Raw genomic sequence first — 13,702 nt, forward strand, 5'->3', positions numbered from 1 at the left:
CTGCAGTGGTGATAAGATTAGTTGATTAATCATGTAACCATGATGGTACCTGGATTATCAGTTGATAAACTGCTACACACACACACTCTGTCTGAAAGGGAGCAGGCAGAGCAGCAGACAGTACCTCATTGATATTGATGCTGTGTTTCTTCATGTAGTCTCTGTCATTGACCTGCCCCCCCTCTGCAAACTCCATGGTCAGGATCCTCTTTGTGGACAGATCCCAGTGGATCATCGGAATCTGTGGAGAGAGGGACAGAGGAGGTGAAGAAGAGACCAAATTTTAGCTTTTTCATTGATTTTTCTTTGCTTTTATTAGATTTTTTGGAAGACCACTTTCTTTCTTTTTTTTTTTTTTTTTACTAGATTTCATTTGTCTGTACAGCTGTTGCACAGGTCTGCATTAAATTATATCCTGTTCTAATTTGGATTTGCTTCAGTGCTAGTTAAACAGGACTGATTAAGATCACTGTCTAACTAATCACCCCCTTTTTTAATAGCAAAGAGTAATAAACAAACACATACAGGTAGCCATCTAACTAAAGAGCAAATATGTATATATTTTTGAAAAACCTTAATATTTGAATGCATTAAGTATATGACCTTCAATTGATTTAAACAGTGATTCAAAATAATTTGAATCTGATGAACTGATGGGATATTGAATACAGATTTAACCTTGTGCTGACTGATTAATCTTATTTTCATCTTCATCACATTATAAAAAAGTGAATTAAACATATTGCAACAGACTAACTGGAACGCCATGAATTAGAAAAAAAAATGTATTTACACCGCCATGCACGCAGGGTTTTCAAGGCACGGCACCTACAACAAATGAACCTTAAAAAAAACACTGCGTTTTGGTGTCAGGTCGTAGCCTCACTCACACGCAACAGACAGCACAGAGGTGGAGACCAGCAAGGAGTGAACTTTTTAACAGAGCTGATAACTACTCTGAGTGTCATGACAACCTTTGCGAGTAAAAAAAGCAATTAGCGAGTCCTCCATTACACCACCTGTTCAACAAGACTTAAACATGAAGCACGCTACATTTTAAGCTTCTCCATCCACCGCGGATTGTTTTACACAAGCACAGTGCGCTAACGTTAGGCTTGTGAACTGTTATAGACAAGCTAAAAGGAAAACTGTGTGTATACTGCAGTTTCATTTGTGTTACCCGCAGCAGAGGGAGGAGGATGGATAAGATGACCAATAGTGACCTTTGTCTGTGTTCTTCATTCGGCAGCAAAACTGTATATGCACACTATTCGTTTATTTATTGCAACTCATAGAGTCATTGCAAATTTTTCTAATATCGTGCAGGCCTAATTTGACCCCATCTCTACTAAACTGTAAACACTTACAGAAAAAGTAGAACTGAGAGAAACACATGAAATACTTTGTAAGGTTGTGTTTCATGATCAGTCCCAGGCCACTCAGAGCTAAATCTGTTTACAAAGTGTATGTGTGTTTTCCACTGCACTGACACTTCATGCACTTCACCATCATTCACATCACTAAACTTTTTGTCTATCAGATATAAGATCATCTCCGGTGATCACAGCACTGCTGACTTTTCTAGTCAAGTCCATTCATCCATTTTCTGCTGCTTATCTGGGGTTGGATGGCAGCAGCAGGTCAAGTAAAGTAGTCCAGACATTTATTTCCCTAGCAATGTTGTCCAGCTCCTCCTGAGCAATCCTGAGGCATTCCCAGGCCAGATGAGATAATAGTCTCCATTGAAGTTTAGGGCTGCTCAGTCTAAACACATGGCTACAATCTAAATGCCCCTCACACAACATAGGTTTAGTTGGCAGTTGCAATCTTTTCTGGGAGCGCAATAGAGCTGAATTTATTCAGGGTTGTGATAGCAGTTAAGAAATTTGCTGAACTGAAGTACATCCAACCTCCTCACACTTTAAATAGCCACTGGAAGTCTGAACCAAAGGAAACTTATCCTTCTGTCAAATAATAAATAGTAGTAAGTTCTCAGTATACTTACATTTAAGTGCAAATTACATTTTAACTTTGGTCTTGATATAACACAGAAAAATGGACTTGTTTGTTACATAAATCCACTTGTACCTGACACGATATTACTTGTCTTTTTAATTCGGAGAGTCCTTTTCTCAGTCCCCGAAAATAAAGAGTGACAAACAGTCTTCAATCCAAGAATCAAAATTTACTTAAATATGTTTAATTGTCTTTAACCAAAAATGAAGTGCTGGTCAGCAAAAGAAAAATGATATAGAGCTCTATATATAAAATGTGAAGGGTGCGTTGCAATGACCAACGGGTTCCAAAGGGTGCCGTGGCAGCAGCTATCCTCCTCAATGGCCACAGGGAAATGGTCGCAGTCCCTCCAATAACAGGAAACATCACATTATCAGGCGAAACGAGGTGAGCGAGTGCGGAACATGGCACACACAGGTTAATTATGCTGCAGCTATAACCATTTGAGCCTTCAATCCCCATTAGGAGTGCTATCATAAACAAACTGGCAGCTAGCGTAATATGATATCGTTGTAACACTTAAATGGCATTACACGCAAAAAACAGTGATAATATTTCAGCATAAGCTGGCTGAAATTACAGCTGGGTTACACATGCATCATTTTTTAACAGAAATAGCATTCACCCCGGTCCACAGGGCACTCGTGCTCTAGCTGCAAATATTCTTCATGCGATCTCCACCGCCAAACGCATGTGACAGTTCATGCAGCACACCTGGACAGTCAAGAGTGAACGGAGCTCTTCTCCTCTGTTGACTTTTCTCCATTGTGCTGTTATGAAACAGCACAAGGATGAGAAGGCTTTATACACTTATACGCTTTACAAAACCTTCTCTTTCTTGCGCTGTTTCATGATTCTGAAATTCCAATAATCATAAATCACAGATCTGTCAACTGACACGTGCTCATACCACACAGAAATATTAATAAATCCACTTTAAATACGTACAATTGCACCAACTTCATCTCCTAACACAAAATCACTTAAAGTGGCTCTCTTCAATGTGAGATCACTATCCAATAAGACTTTTATTTTAAACAGATGAGCTGTTAGCATGGCACAGGGATGCACAACCAGACCATGGGTTAAAGGGTCAGCTCTAAAGGATCAACGAATGGAAACCAGGCAAACTGGAGAGCATAGGCACAAAATCCAGTTTGTAAGACTCTCTATTGATATTTAATTGTTTCTTATATAGAAAAAGTAACATCAAAAGGACTGATTAACATTAACCTTCTTTGCCATGCATGAATACACACACACACAAACTAGTCTTTTCCCCTTTCTTTCTGTCCCTCCTTAGATAAGAGTCATGAACTACAACTTACATTCCAATCCTGAGTAGTGACCAGCAGAACAGTCTTCACAGACACAGATCTGACAAAGAATATGAAACTGAATAGCAAACTGTTCTGTAACTCATGATACGTTGCTATGTAATAAGTCAATCCCCAGATTTATATCTTATAGAATGGTTGAAATGTAACATGTAGACTTTAAGACAATGTCCTTCAGGTGACCATACTGTCACCATCCTTCACACAAGGTAACACACACTACATGACATCCAGAATGTCCACATTATTATTATTACAGTCAAAGAACTGCTGTGTATCCACATTTATAGACCATTAGCTTTAGGAAGTGTTTATTATGTTGTTTGATCAGTTAACATTTTGTGTTATGATTAATTCTAGGTTTGAAGGATGTAATATGAAATCCACACTTGTGTTATTCTTGTCTGTCATTATTAGTGACATTAGGTTTATATGTTGTTTCATTTAATGTTTTATTGTCATGGTGGAAGGCAGAATTGAGGTTATAGGTAAACTAGAATTAAACTATTCAAAAGTTCTGTGGAAAATGACTCTTTTCTCCAAGTTGAAACACAGGAGAAGACAGGTAACACCCGCGAAACATGCGCCAGCCCCCAGGGGAAAATCTTTTTTTTCATTTCACACATTGCTCTTAGTCATTGGTTCTTAGCAACAGCTCTTAGCCATTGCTTTTTGCAATTTTGCACTTCATTGTTTTGCCCAAATCCTTTGTTCTTTCTCTGCCACATGCTCCAAGTAACATGCTTTCTGTCTACATGGGCAATCTTTTATTTTCATAGCCAAATCAAGACCAACTGAACCAAAACATCAGAAGTTTCTCAGAGTAACTTTTTAAAAACTTTTATCGCGTTTCATTTTTGTAGATTTTTGACAGTTTTAGAGTCATCTGGTTAACACCAGTCTGTTCTTAAGTTATCCAGCCAAAGTTAAGAGCATTAGTGTTAATTTCACATCAACCCACAAGAGACACCAGCAGATAACACATCTGCCCTGGACCGCCTGCAGAAAAGCCTACCAGAAGTGCCAAGACAGAAAGTCTACTGGCAAACAGAGCTAAACTGCTGAGACACCGGTAGAATCCGTCACTGTGATAATGGGACACGGCCTCCAGGAGAATCCACCTGGATCACATGTCTCCAGGGTTACCATGGCAACCTCAGCCCCCTGGGTTCCAGCCAAGGGTCTCCAGCTACAGCGCAACTCACAGTAGGCCGGTCTTAACACTCTGCTCATGACTGGGTTGATGTCGAAATATAGTAATATTTATTAATCAACTCCCATTCGTAGACATAGTGATCATAAGCTGTATAGCCATAGTGTATAGCCATAACATATTCCCCCTCACCATTGCCAACTCATCACACTCACAGCTCATTTCATTATTATTTTCATCTTTATGATTATTACATCTTGCATGATGGTTTAGGTGTTTGGAGTGATCAGCCCATCACAAAAAATACAGAAATGATCAGAGAGAGCCAAGTCAATAATATTTACAGTAGGAATACTGAGACCCTTGCTGATAACCAAGTCCAGTGTATGACCTCGAACTTCAGTTGGGCCAGTCACATGCTGTACCAGATCAAATGTGTAGTAAAATTCTTGGACAGCTCTTCATCCAAGTACAAAGGTATTGGAAGTAGTTAAACTCCCCAATGGAGATCTGTTTAAATTCAAATGTATATTAATATAGATCAGCTACACCGCCACCTCTCCTGCCAACTCAGGAAACATTAGAAAAGTTAAAAGTTGGAGAGGCTGACTCAAGGAGAGCTGTTGTACTGCAGCTGTTCTCCAACTATGTTTCAGTGAAAACATAAATCTAACTGGTATGTAGAAATAAGATCATTAACTGTAAGTGCTTTGTTGGCAAGTGATCAAACGTTAAAACTTTAAAATATAGGAAGGGCTTGGAACAGTCTGAGGTATTAGGCTTGATCTGTTTACAGAATGTACAGAATGCTGCGTTTAGTCCACTTTGTCTATTTCTTATCAAGACGGGAATTGAGGAAGCCTCTGGCACACTGGGCCCCTCCCCTCCTGGGAAGAGTCATGAGTGGCATTCTGGAACCAGAACACTTGAGTTGGAGACACAAACAACTGAATGTACTGTTCTTTTATCAGGCTGGGGAGACTGAGGATGATTCTGATGCCACCATAGAGGAAGGTGGGGGCTGTGACGCTTGTGTTGGTGGAGCTGGAGCAGGTGAAGTTGGACGGGGAGGTTGCAGGGAGAGAAAATGGTGAGTAGGGCGAGGGGTGAGTTGGATCCGAGCAATGACCAACTTTTTCATCTGGTCAGTGAACTCCAAAAGGGGGGAGGAGGGGGATAGGGTACCTGGGGAGGGGGGTGACTTAGTTGGGGTTTTGGGAGTTGAAGAGGGTTAATCCTCACAGGCTGTTGATGGTAAGTAGGGTTTAGCATCCTGTTACTCTTGATGGTAAAAGAAAATACATGTTTTTATTTAATGTATTGGAAGGTATTTGATTGTCTTTCATTCAACTGTGTTTCATGTCTCTATCACATACCAACTTACTGAATTTAAAACATGCAGAATAAAAAGATAATCAGAGAAAAGAAGACAAACCTAAAGAAATTTTACTTCTATGGATTTGAGCATCAAACAAAGAAAGACAGCTGGAGAAAGTCTAATTCACATTCACTAGAGCTAATAAAATTCTCAAACAGACGTATTAAGAAAAAGCACATAAGGAAATTAAATGATAATGGACCTAAAGTCATGATTTGCAGTGTTCTGCTAATTCTGCTCTATTAGACTTCAGCCAGAGCCAACAAGCAGCACAGGGATGCTTTCATACACAGTCAAAAAGTCTGACCTCTATTAACTGCATTGAGTACAATTCTAATACCTAACAACACGGTCAAAAATAAAGTCCCATTGTGAACTATGTAGGCTTCCAAAAAAAGGAGCACATTTTAATGTGTGTGTGTACCTTGAGAAAGGGGTAGTGGGCCAGCATGTTGGCCACCTTCTCTGCATTGTGTCCCTCATTAAGGAAGTCCAGCTCCAGTGGCATGTTCTTCTTGGCCTCTTCCACCAACCACATGAAGGCAAAGTCTGGGAAGAGCCAATGGACCACTCTGACTAATACCTTAAAATGACAAAATATTATAATCAGCCTCACTGTCCAGTAAAATAAAGTAGTACAGGTATACTCAGCAAGCACTTTATTAGGAAGACCACGCTAATACTGGGTGATTGTGGTTCACTCTGAAGTTTTTCTGCTCAGTTGTAAAGAGTGGTTATCTGAGTAACTGTAGCATTTCTGTCAGCTCCAACCAGTCTGTCCATTCTCTTCTCTTTTAACAACAAAGTATCCACAGAACTGCAGCTCACTGAAGGTTTGTTTGACCCATACTAGTAACAAACAGTCAAGATATCTTCAATTTTGACTGTTCTTTTTTGTCATTTGTTTCTTGTGAATCCTACAACTTCAGGGAGGATGGAGTGTGAATATGTAAATTTATCTTTAAGCCTTTAAGACATTTGCCAGTGTGTGTTGGGCCATGGACATGCAGAGAATAACATGTATCATGTCTGTGTCTCAGATCTTTGAGCCACACGAACAATTCTTCATTTATTTCAAAGTAGTTTAACAGACATATACTCACCTCCATCACCACTATGTCCTTGGAGCTTTGTCTCTGGACTTTGGGGTGTTGGACCTTGACAGCCACTGTCCTCCCATCATAAAGCACTGCCTTGTGGACCTGGGCTAAGGAGGCTGCACCCTGAGGCTTCTCCTCAAAGGAGACAAATAACTCTGACAGCTGCTGGGGAGAGATAGAGAAGAGGAATAAAGGAGTGGGAGAGAGCAGAGGATAAATGAGGTATAGATAAAGATAAAGAGGACAGGAGGGAAAGGGGGACTAGGGAGTGGGAGAAGAATGTGATCATCAATCTGAACATCTCTATTTACAAGCTATTATTGGATAGCTGCAAAAAAATTAGGTATAGGGTAAATATGATTAATTCTCTCCATTTTTGCTTTGGCAATATTTGGATTTGTTATGTCATGTTAATAACACAGTAACAGATACACAATAATGGAATCATCATGGTTGGAATTAGACTGTTGAACTGAAACCAAAGCAACATTTGGACCCAGAGACAAGAGACTACAATGTGAGATGTGGAAATGTGAGACTGTCCTTCTGTGAAAAACGAGCAGACAGGTCGTTTGTTCAGCAGCTTATTATGACCCATAGTCACGTTTTGTTGTTAGGCAACATCTAGTGGTCGAAGTAATCATGACAGGGAAAAGTGCTGAGACGTAGTGTAAAGAGCAACAAGGTCCGCGTTAGGAGGAAGTTGGGGTGGGTAGATGGGTCAACAAAACAAAGGAATATGACACAGGAGATCGGTGTTCAATTCCAATGTGAAACCAGTAGTTTATATTGCTTATATTATCCATGATCGTGATTGTAACCATGACAAAGATCGTCTGATGTTGAGGAAGTACTTATTTTAACCCAAAATCATGATCTTTTCCTAAACCTAGCAAAGTAGTGTTTGTGCCTAAACCTAATCAATCCATTACCATTATTATAGTAACTTTCCTTCTCGGTACAGTTGCGTGTTTATCATGGTAACCATGACAACCGAGGTCCTGTATGCATGCCGCTGGTAGGGGCACTATTTTAGGAAACACTCGGACTAAATACACCAGGGAGGCAGGGATAATGAGGCACAGGTGAAACACATCAGGGTGGAGCAGACAATCACAAAGGCAGGAAACACACAAGGGCAGGAAGTGGATCTGAAATGAGAGGATTGTTACACCAAAATAAAACAGCGTGGGACCAGAAAGATGTGTTTCACCTGTGACTCATTATCAGTCATTTTAAAATGGTCACATTTTTCCTTTTTGTATTATTTTATACTTTTATTGTAGCACTATCTAGACATCCTGGTGTACTGTGTAAAGTTCAAATCAATGACAACATGCTTTAAACCAGACTAGAGAGGTCTGGTAGCATTACAGTGGACAGCAAGGAATATCCTCAAGTGGTTAGTTAAAGATTGATTTATCTACAAGCTTTTTTTTTCATTGTTTTAAATTAACACAATTTTTTCTGTGAAGATTAAAGAACCCAAAAGACATTTCTGTGTTTTACAGGTTTAATTAATGCATGTAAAACAGATTACAATTAATATATAAGACATAATAGAATCATTCCTTTGATTGAACCCCAGGGCTGATTGGGCCTGACTCTTCACTATTGCACATTCCCCCAGTCAATTTTCACAGAGTACACATTTTTATTGTATATATTTGTATTTTCTATATTTTCTATAAATATTGTTATTATTGTTTTTATCTCCATATTTCTTTATATTTTATATTGATATTTATATAATGTATATGTCTTCTTATTATGTTTGTTGTTATGCACCAAAACACTACAGCAAATTCCTTGTATGTTGTATCTTGTTGTATGTTGAAAACCTACTTGGCATTAAAACCATATTCTGACATTTCAAATTAAATAAGAGAATAGTTAATTTTTCAAGTGATTAAAAAAAAAAAGATTCATAAATAAACCTGAGAATGAAACATGCTACATTTAGCAAAGCTGTTTCCATTTAAAATGCTTTGATTTAGCCAGATTTTACTTTTTACTTTATTTTACTTTTTTCTTTTTTTTTGAATACTATGAAGGCCAATAGCAATAAGTCAAATTATTTTTAATATCTTCATATTGTATCATATATATTATATATAATACAGTAAAAATAATATTGTTCATATTTATATCATAATTGCTTGCAAGTCCCTTTAAGTAAGTTCTTACAATGAATGTAGCGCAGTGACAATGTTGGATTAACAATAGATTGAGATGAACTGATCCGATGGAATAAAGTCTGCTTGAGAACAAACAAATGTATTCTAATGGACTATAGTGTCCTGGAGCAAAAATGTAGGCTACACAAACATCTCTTCTTCTTACCATCAACTCACGATAAATATCTTAAATTAAATTACATTTAACATTTAATTAACATTTAATCTAACAATAACATTTAATTGAAATGTGGAAAGATTTTGGCATATGTTTACAGCTAAGCAAGTGGGCGTTTGTGCTGTGAAATGGTGAAATGAGTAATGAAAATGGGCTTGATTGTCACATGCGATGTTTTTATTTATGTGTCTGTAGAAAAAATAGCAAAAACAACTAAATGATTGGCTGAGATAAAGGGACTCTTTTTTAGCTGTTGTTTCAGAACCATGGACAGTGCTGTTTGTTGCATCTAGGTGTGGTGCTGTCCATAGTGCTGAGCTGAGGAGACTGACAGACTGGACTAAAATGCAACATTAAATAGTGTCAGCCATAGAAGTAGAGATGTACAGTATGTCAGTTTCAGAGACAACCAGCAGAACAACACATGACAGCTGCAGTGAGTCACTTCACAGCTAAAACACTCGGCCTTTTGAGCTACTTATCTGACATTTGATATTTATGATTTCGTATTAGTAATGTAAATTGTTTCTTTATTATATACTTTTTTTCTCATGCAAATAAAAAATATTGAACTGTATTGAATTGAGAGAGAGAGAGAGAGAGAGAGCGCGCTATAAACTGTAAACGGCTGTTTTGTCTTCCCTGCTGATTTTTAATGTTGATTGTGAAGTGTTCTGAATATTCAATGTAAATAAATAATGCTGATGAGTTTAGTTTTATTTCATTTTAACAGCTAGCACCTATAGGTATTATCGAATGTCCTCCAGGCACTGTGGTCACTTCCCTGACCCTTCACCCCCATGTATTCCTGGACCTCCTGATGTACAAATGAAGCACTGCTTTGCTTTTAAGGCATTTTGAACTGTAAAGTAGAATAATCTCTTCTTGTGAGCAAAACTCTCTGTTATGGACATGGACAGATTAAAAAGACAGTGGCCCGAGGTGCCCAATGTTAGCCAGTCTTAGCTAGCTAATCTTGAGCACTGTAAGTAAGTTGATATAGCAACATGTAGTAACTTCATACATTGCACAGTATGTTAATTTTGATGACACAGTTGCTGTGGTGCCCATATTTTGGTTTTTAAAAAAAGAGGACACTGGTTAGTAGATTCTAAAATGCTACCTCACTAAACAAGGTTGCTTATCAGTGAAAGGAATAAGTTTTAATTGGCTGAAATGGGTCTACTCCGGCAGATTGATATGACCTGTTCTGCTGTCTATAACATTAGCCTAATACATGGTCATCTCATGGTGCGGGTAAGGCTGGACCCAAATGCAGCCAGCATATAGGGATCAATTGCAAAAATGTTTATTAACTGAAGAACTTACAAACAGGTGAACCAACAGAACAGGAAACCGAAGCACGAGGGCACATAAGGAACAACAACCGGAGACACAGGGGATACCACAGCCACTAGAACAGGCAACATGAACAGACCGAGGACAAACCAGACATGAACAGCCAAACCGGAGCACAGAGACTATATAGACAAGGGAGGCAAGGGTGATTGAACACAGGTGAAACACATTAGGGCTGTTTCACCAAACAGAAACAGGACAAAGACAGGGAGTAAAAACATTGAAACACAAGGAAACTACCAAATTAAAACAGGAAGTGACAAAAGTCCAAACATAAATTCAAACCTAAAATGTCCACCATGGCAGACCATGACAGGTCAGGGGGATTTATAACATATACACTGTCTGCCTAAGAGGGACAACAGCCTCATCCCTGCGCACTCAGCTGGCCACCAACGTCGTTGGTTGAATGTAGGTTTGTGATATCGGATGACTAAAATTCAATGTCAGAACAACGTCTAATGAACCTTGGTCGGCTTATGAGGGGGACATGCCAGAAAACGTTTGACAACCACTAATTTAGAGTAAGATGCCATGTCAGAATGTACGACATCAGAGATTTGCTTCTACTGGTGTAAAGATATAAAATGTAAGGACTGTCTTCAGATTTGTCAAGACAGTGTAATTCTATCCTGAAGTAATTCATCATTTTGGGAAACCATGGAAAAACAGATCTAACTGAGGGGAAATACCTCCCATGTAAAGACAGGAAGTATTAACCATCTGTCACCTATGAATCCAAACATATTTTATTCAATAAACAAACATTGGATCCTAAGAAATCATTGGTCCAGAGACTCAGCTTTCAGGACTTACAAAAAAATACAAATAGGGAGTGATAATTTCACTTATTCAGTATTGTTGACACAGCAAGGTCCGTTAGAATCTGCATTTTCTTCCTTTGCTCAGGCAAATTTCCCCTTTGTAATCCACTTTCCAGTATTTAGAAAAAAACACCTGAACTGCTTGAAAAAGTTTGTCAATAACAGCCAAAATGTCTTATTTGGTGGAAGGAGATTTTTTCCAGTGGTACCTCTGTGTTAAAAGCAGTCTTGTTAGGTAGCAGTCAGATTGCAGTAAACCAATTTCAGTGACAGAGGAGGAGGTTAATGCAGTTTGAAAGATCATTAAACTGAGAGAGGCTGAGGTTCCCAGTGGGTTCAAAGAAGCTATTTTAAAAAGGTGTCAGGATCAATGGAGTCATGTGCTGATGTGTTATTACAAACAAGCTAAACACCATGAGAACATCTCTGTCTGTACATGAACATTTTTCTTAATGTTAGCTGGTTCCGTTACCTTCATCTCCACTGCATATCGATGGAGATGAAGGTCAACACCTGCCCACTGATTGGCTTCATGATTGGCTTGTTATCGTCCAATTAGATTCTGGTGTAAAAACAGCCTGACACACAGTATGGGAACTTGAGAACCAAGTTTTATACACAGATTTCTGTTGTTCACAGGTTTTAGTTTTAGTTTAGCTTTGGTTTTAGCACAGTCAATTTTTCTTTTATACACCACTTTAATATATGTGCAATAACTTGAATTTCTCCAGCATTTATTTTAAACATTTCCAATGGTTCATTTACAACTACAAACTGTGGAATTATGTGTGAACACCAGTGTACAAGCTCAAAATCTTTTTGAGCCCATATGTTGAGAGCCAAACCAAGACTGAATTTATCATTCTAACAAGTCTTACCAAGCCATCTTATTCCTCTGAGCCACAGATATCTGCTGTTGCCAAAAACTATTAAAACCACACCAGTGAGCCACACCATTGCACTGATGACATGTTCCTTCATTACCATCAACACACACTGTAGTTTATTTTGAATCAGTCCGACATACACAGATATGTTGCCAGAAATACACACTTGAGCACAAGATGTGGATTGACTGCTGCTGAAAATAGTCCCCAACAAAAGCACAGTTTCCCCGTTAGAGTAATGTTTGATAAAAGCTACAGGGGACAGCTGTTCCAGGTAGAACTTATTAAAGAATAACACTATATATTTGTGATTTACATCCAAAGTAGGAAACAATGGGCTTCAAGTTGAGAGCCACAGACAGGAAAGGAGGGTCAGACAGTACAGACACAGAAGAATACATGTTGGTTTGGGTCTTTTCATGGGATCTGCCGACACTAACAAAATTATAAATTATATCGCTATGAAAAAAACTGATCATAGTACATGATCACTTGTCCTGAACTCTTTTACAATGCAGACTTTAGAGACAGCTGACATCCTCATCTATCATCAGAAGAGCATGGACACCTATATGCTGACTTTATGTATGGTGTTGACTGACAGGAGCATTGTCATTTGGTTTCATCAATCTACAATACCATCAGACTGTATATCATATTAAAAAACAGAAGTGTAAAGTATTATTATAATAATAAGTTGGTGAGGAGAATTAGAATGACGTTTCCTGTGTCTTCTTCTTATTCCTACCAGGATACTTCAGGGAAATACTGTAGCCATCACAATAAAATCTGCTGTTCAGTAGTACTTAATTCAGGAGGATGGAAGTAATTACAGAGGGCAGACTGAGGAGTTCCTTTTGTGTTAGAAAAGTGATGTCCTCCAACTAAATATCAACAAACAAAGGAAATGATACTTGACTGTGGAGCCATAAAAACTGTGTTTATACAGTTGACCACAACACCAGCAGTCAGAGAAAGACTCCAAGACTCCTCTTAAATAACTTATTTCATGAGGTAGTGAGGGTGTACAGTAAGAGACATGTCAATCCTAATATGAATATACAGAGACAGACACAGTTTGAAAATGCTGTTCCACTGTTGCCTTTTCATATACGCTGCCCAGTTCTTATCTACCTGAAATTCAGGCCCTCAGGGAATTTTCAACCACAAGCAAATTAAAATTTAACCAATTTCTACAACATTTAAAAACTTGTTATTCATGTTCAATATTTAAACATTTCAATTAAATAATTTCAATGCTCAGATAAAAAGACTGCTTGCTGGTTCAGCTAA

The 13,702-nt window shown here is 38.3% G+C and overlaps 1 protein-coding gene across 2 annotated transcripts in view; it reads right to left on the minus strand.

Moving 5' to 3' along the window:
- adck1 (aarF domain containing kinase 1) overlaps window positions 1–13,702 on the minus strand; it is a 117,820-nt gene that overhangs the window by 49,102 nt on the left and 55,016 nt on the right. The window contains exons 5-7 of one of the 2 annotated variants that reach the window (XM_056393186.1): window positions 6,988–7,146; window positions 6,309–6,467; window positions 125–241 (exon numbers count right to left, since the gene is read on the minus strand). In XM_056393186.1, coding sequence (XP_056249161.1) covers window positions 125–241; window positions 6,309–6,467; window positions 6,988–7,146 — 435 coding nt within the window. Of the gene's footprint in view, window positions 1–124; window positions 242–6,308; window positions 6,468–6,987; window positions 7,150–13,702 lie in introns of both variants that reach the window. The other variant, XM_056393185.1, reaches the window with a different exon arrangement.

The sequence above is a fragment of the Seriola aureovittata genome, chromosome 13 (genome assembly GCF_021018895.1).
Source record: "Seriola aureovittata isolate HTS-2021-v1 ecotype China chromosome 13, ASM2101889v1, whole genome shotgun sequence".
Classification (NCBI taxonomy): Eukaryota; Metazoa; Chordata; class Actinopteri; order Carangiformes; family Carangidae; genus Seriola; species Seriola aureovittata.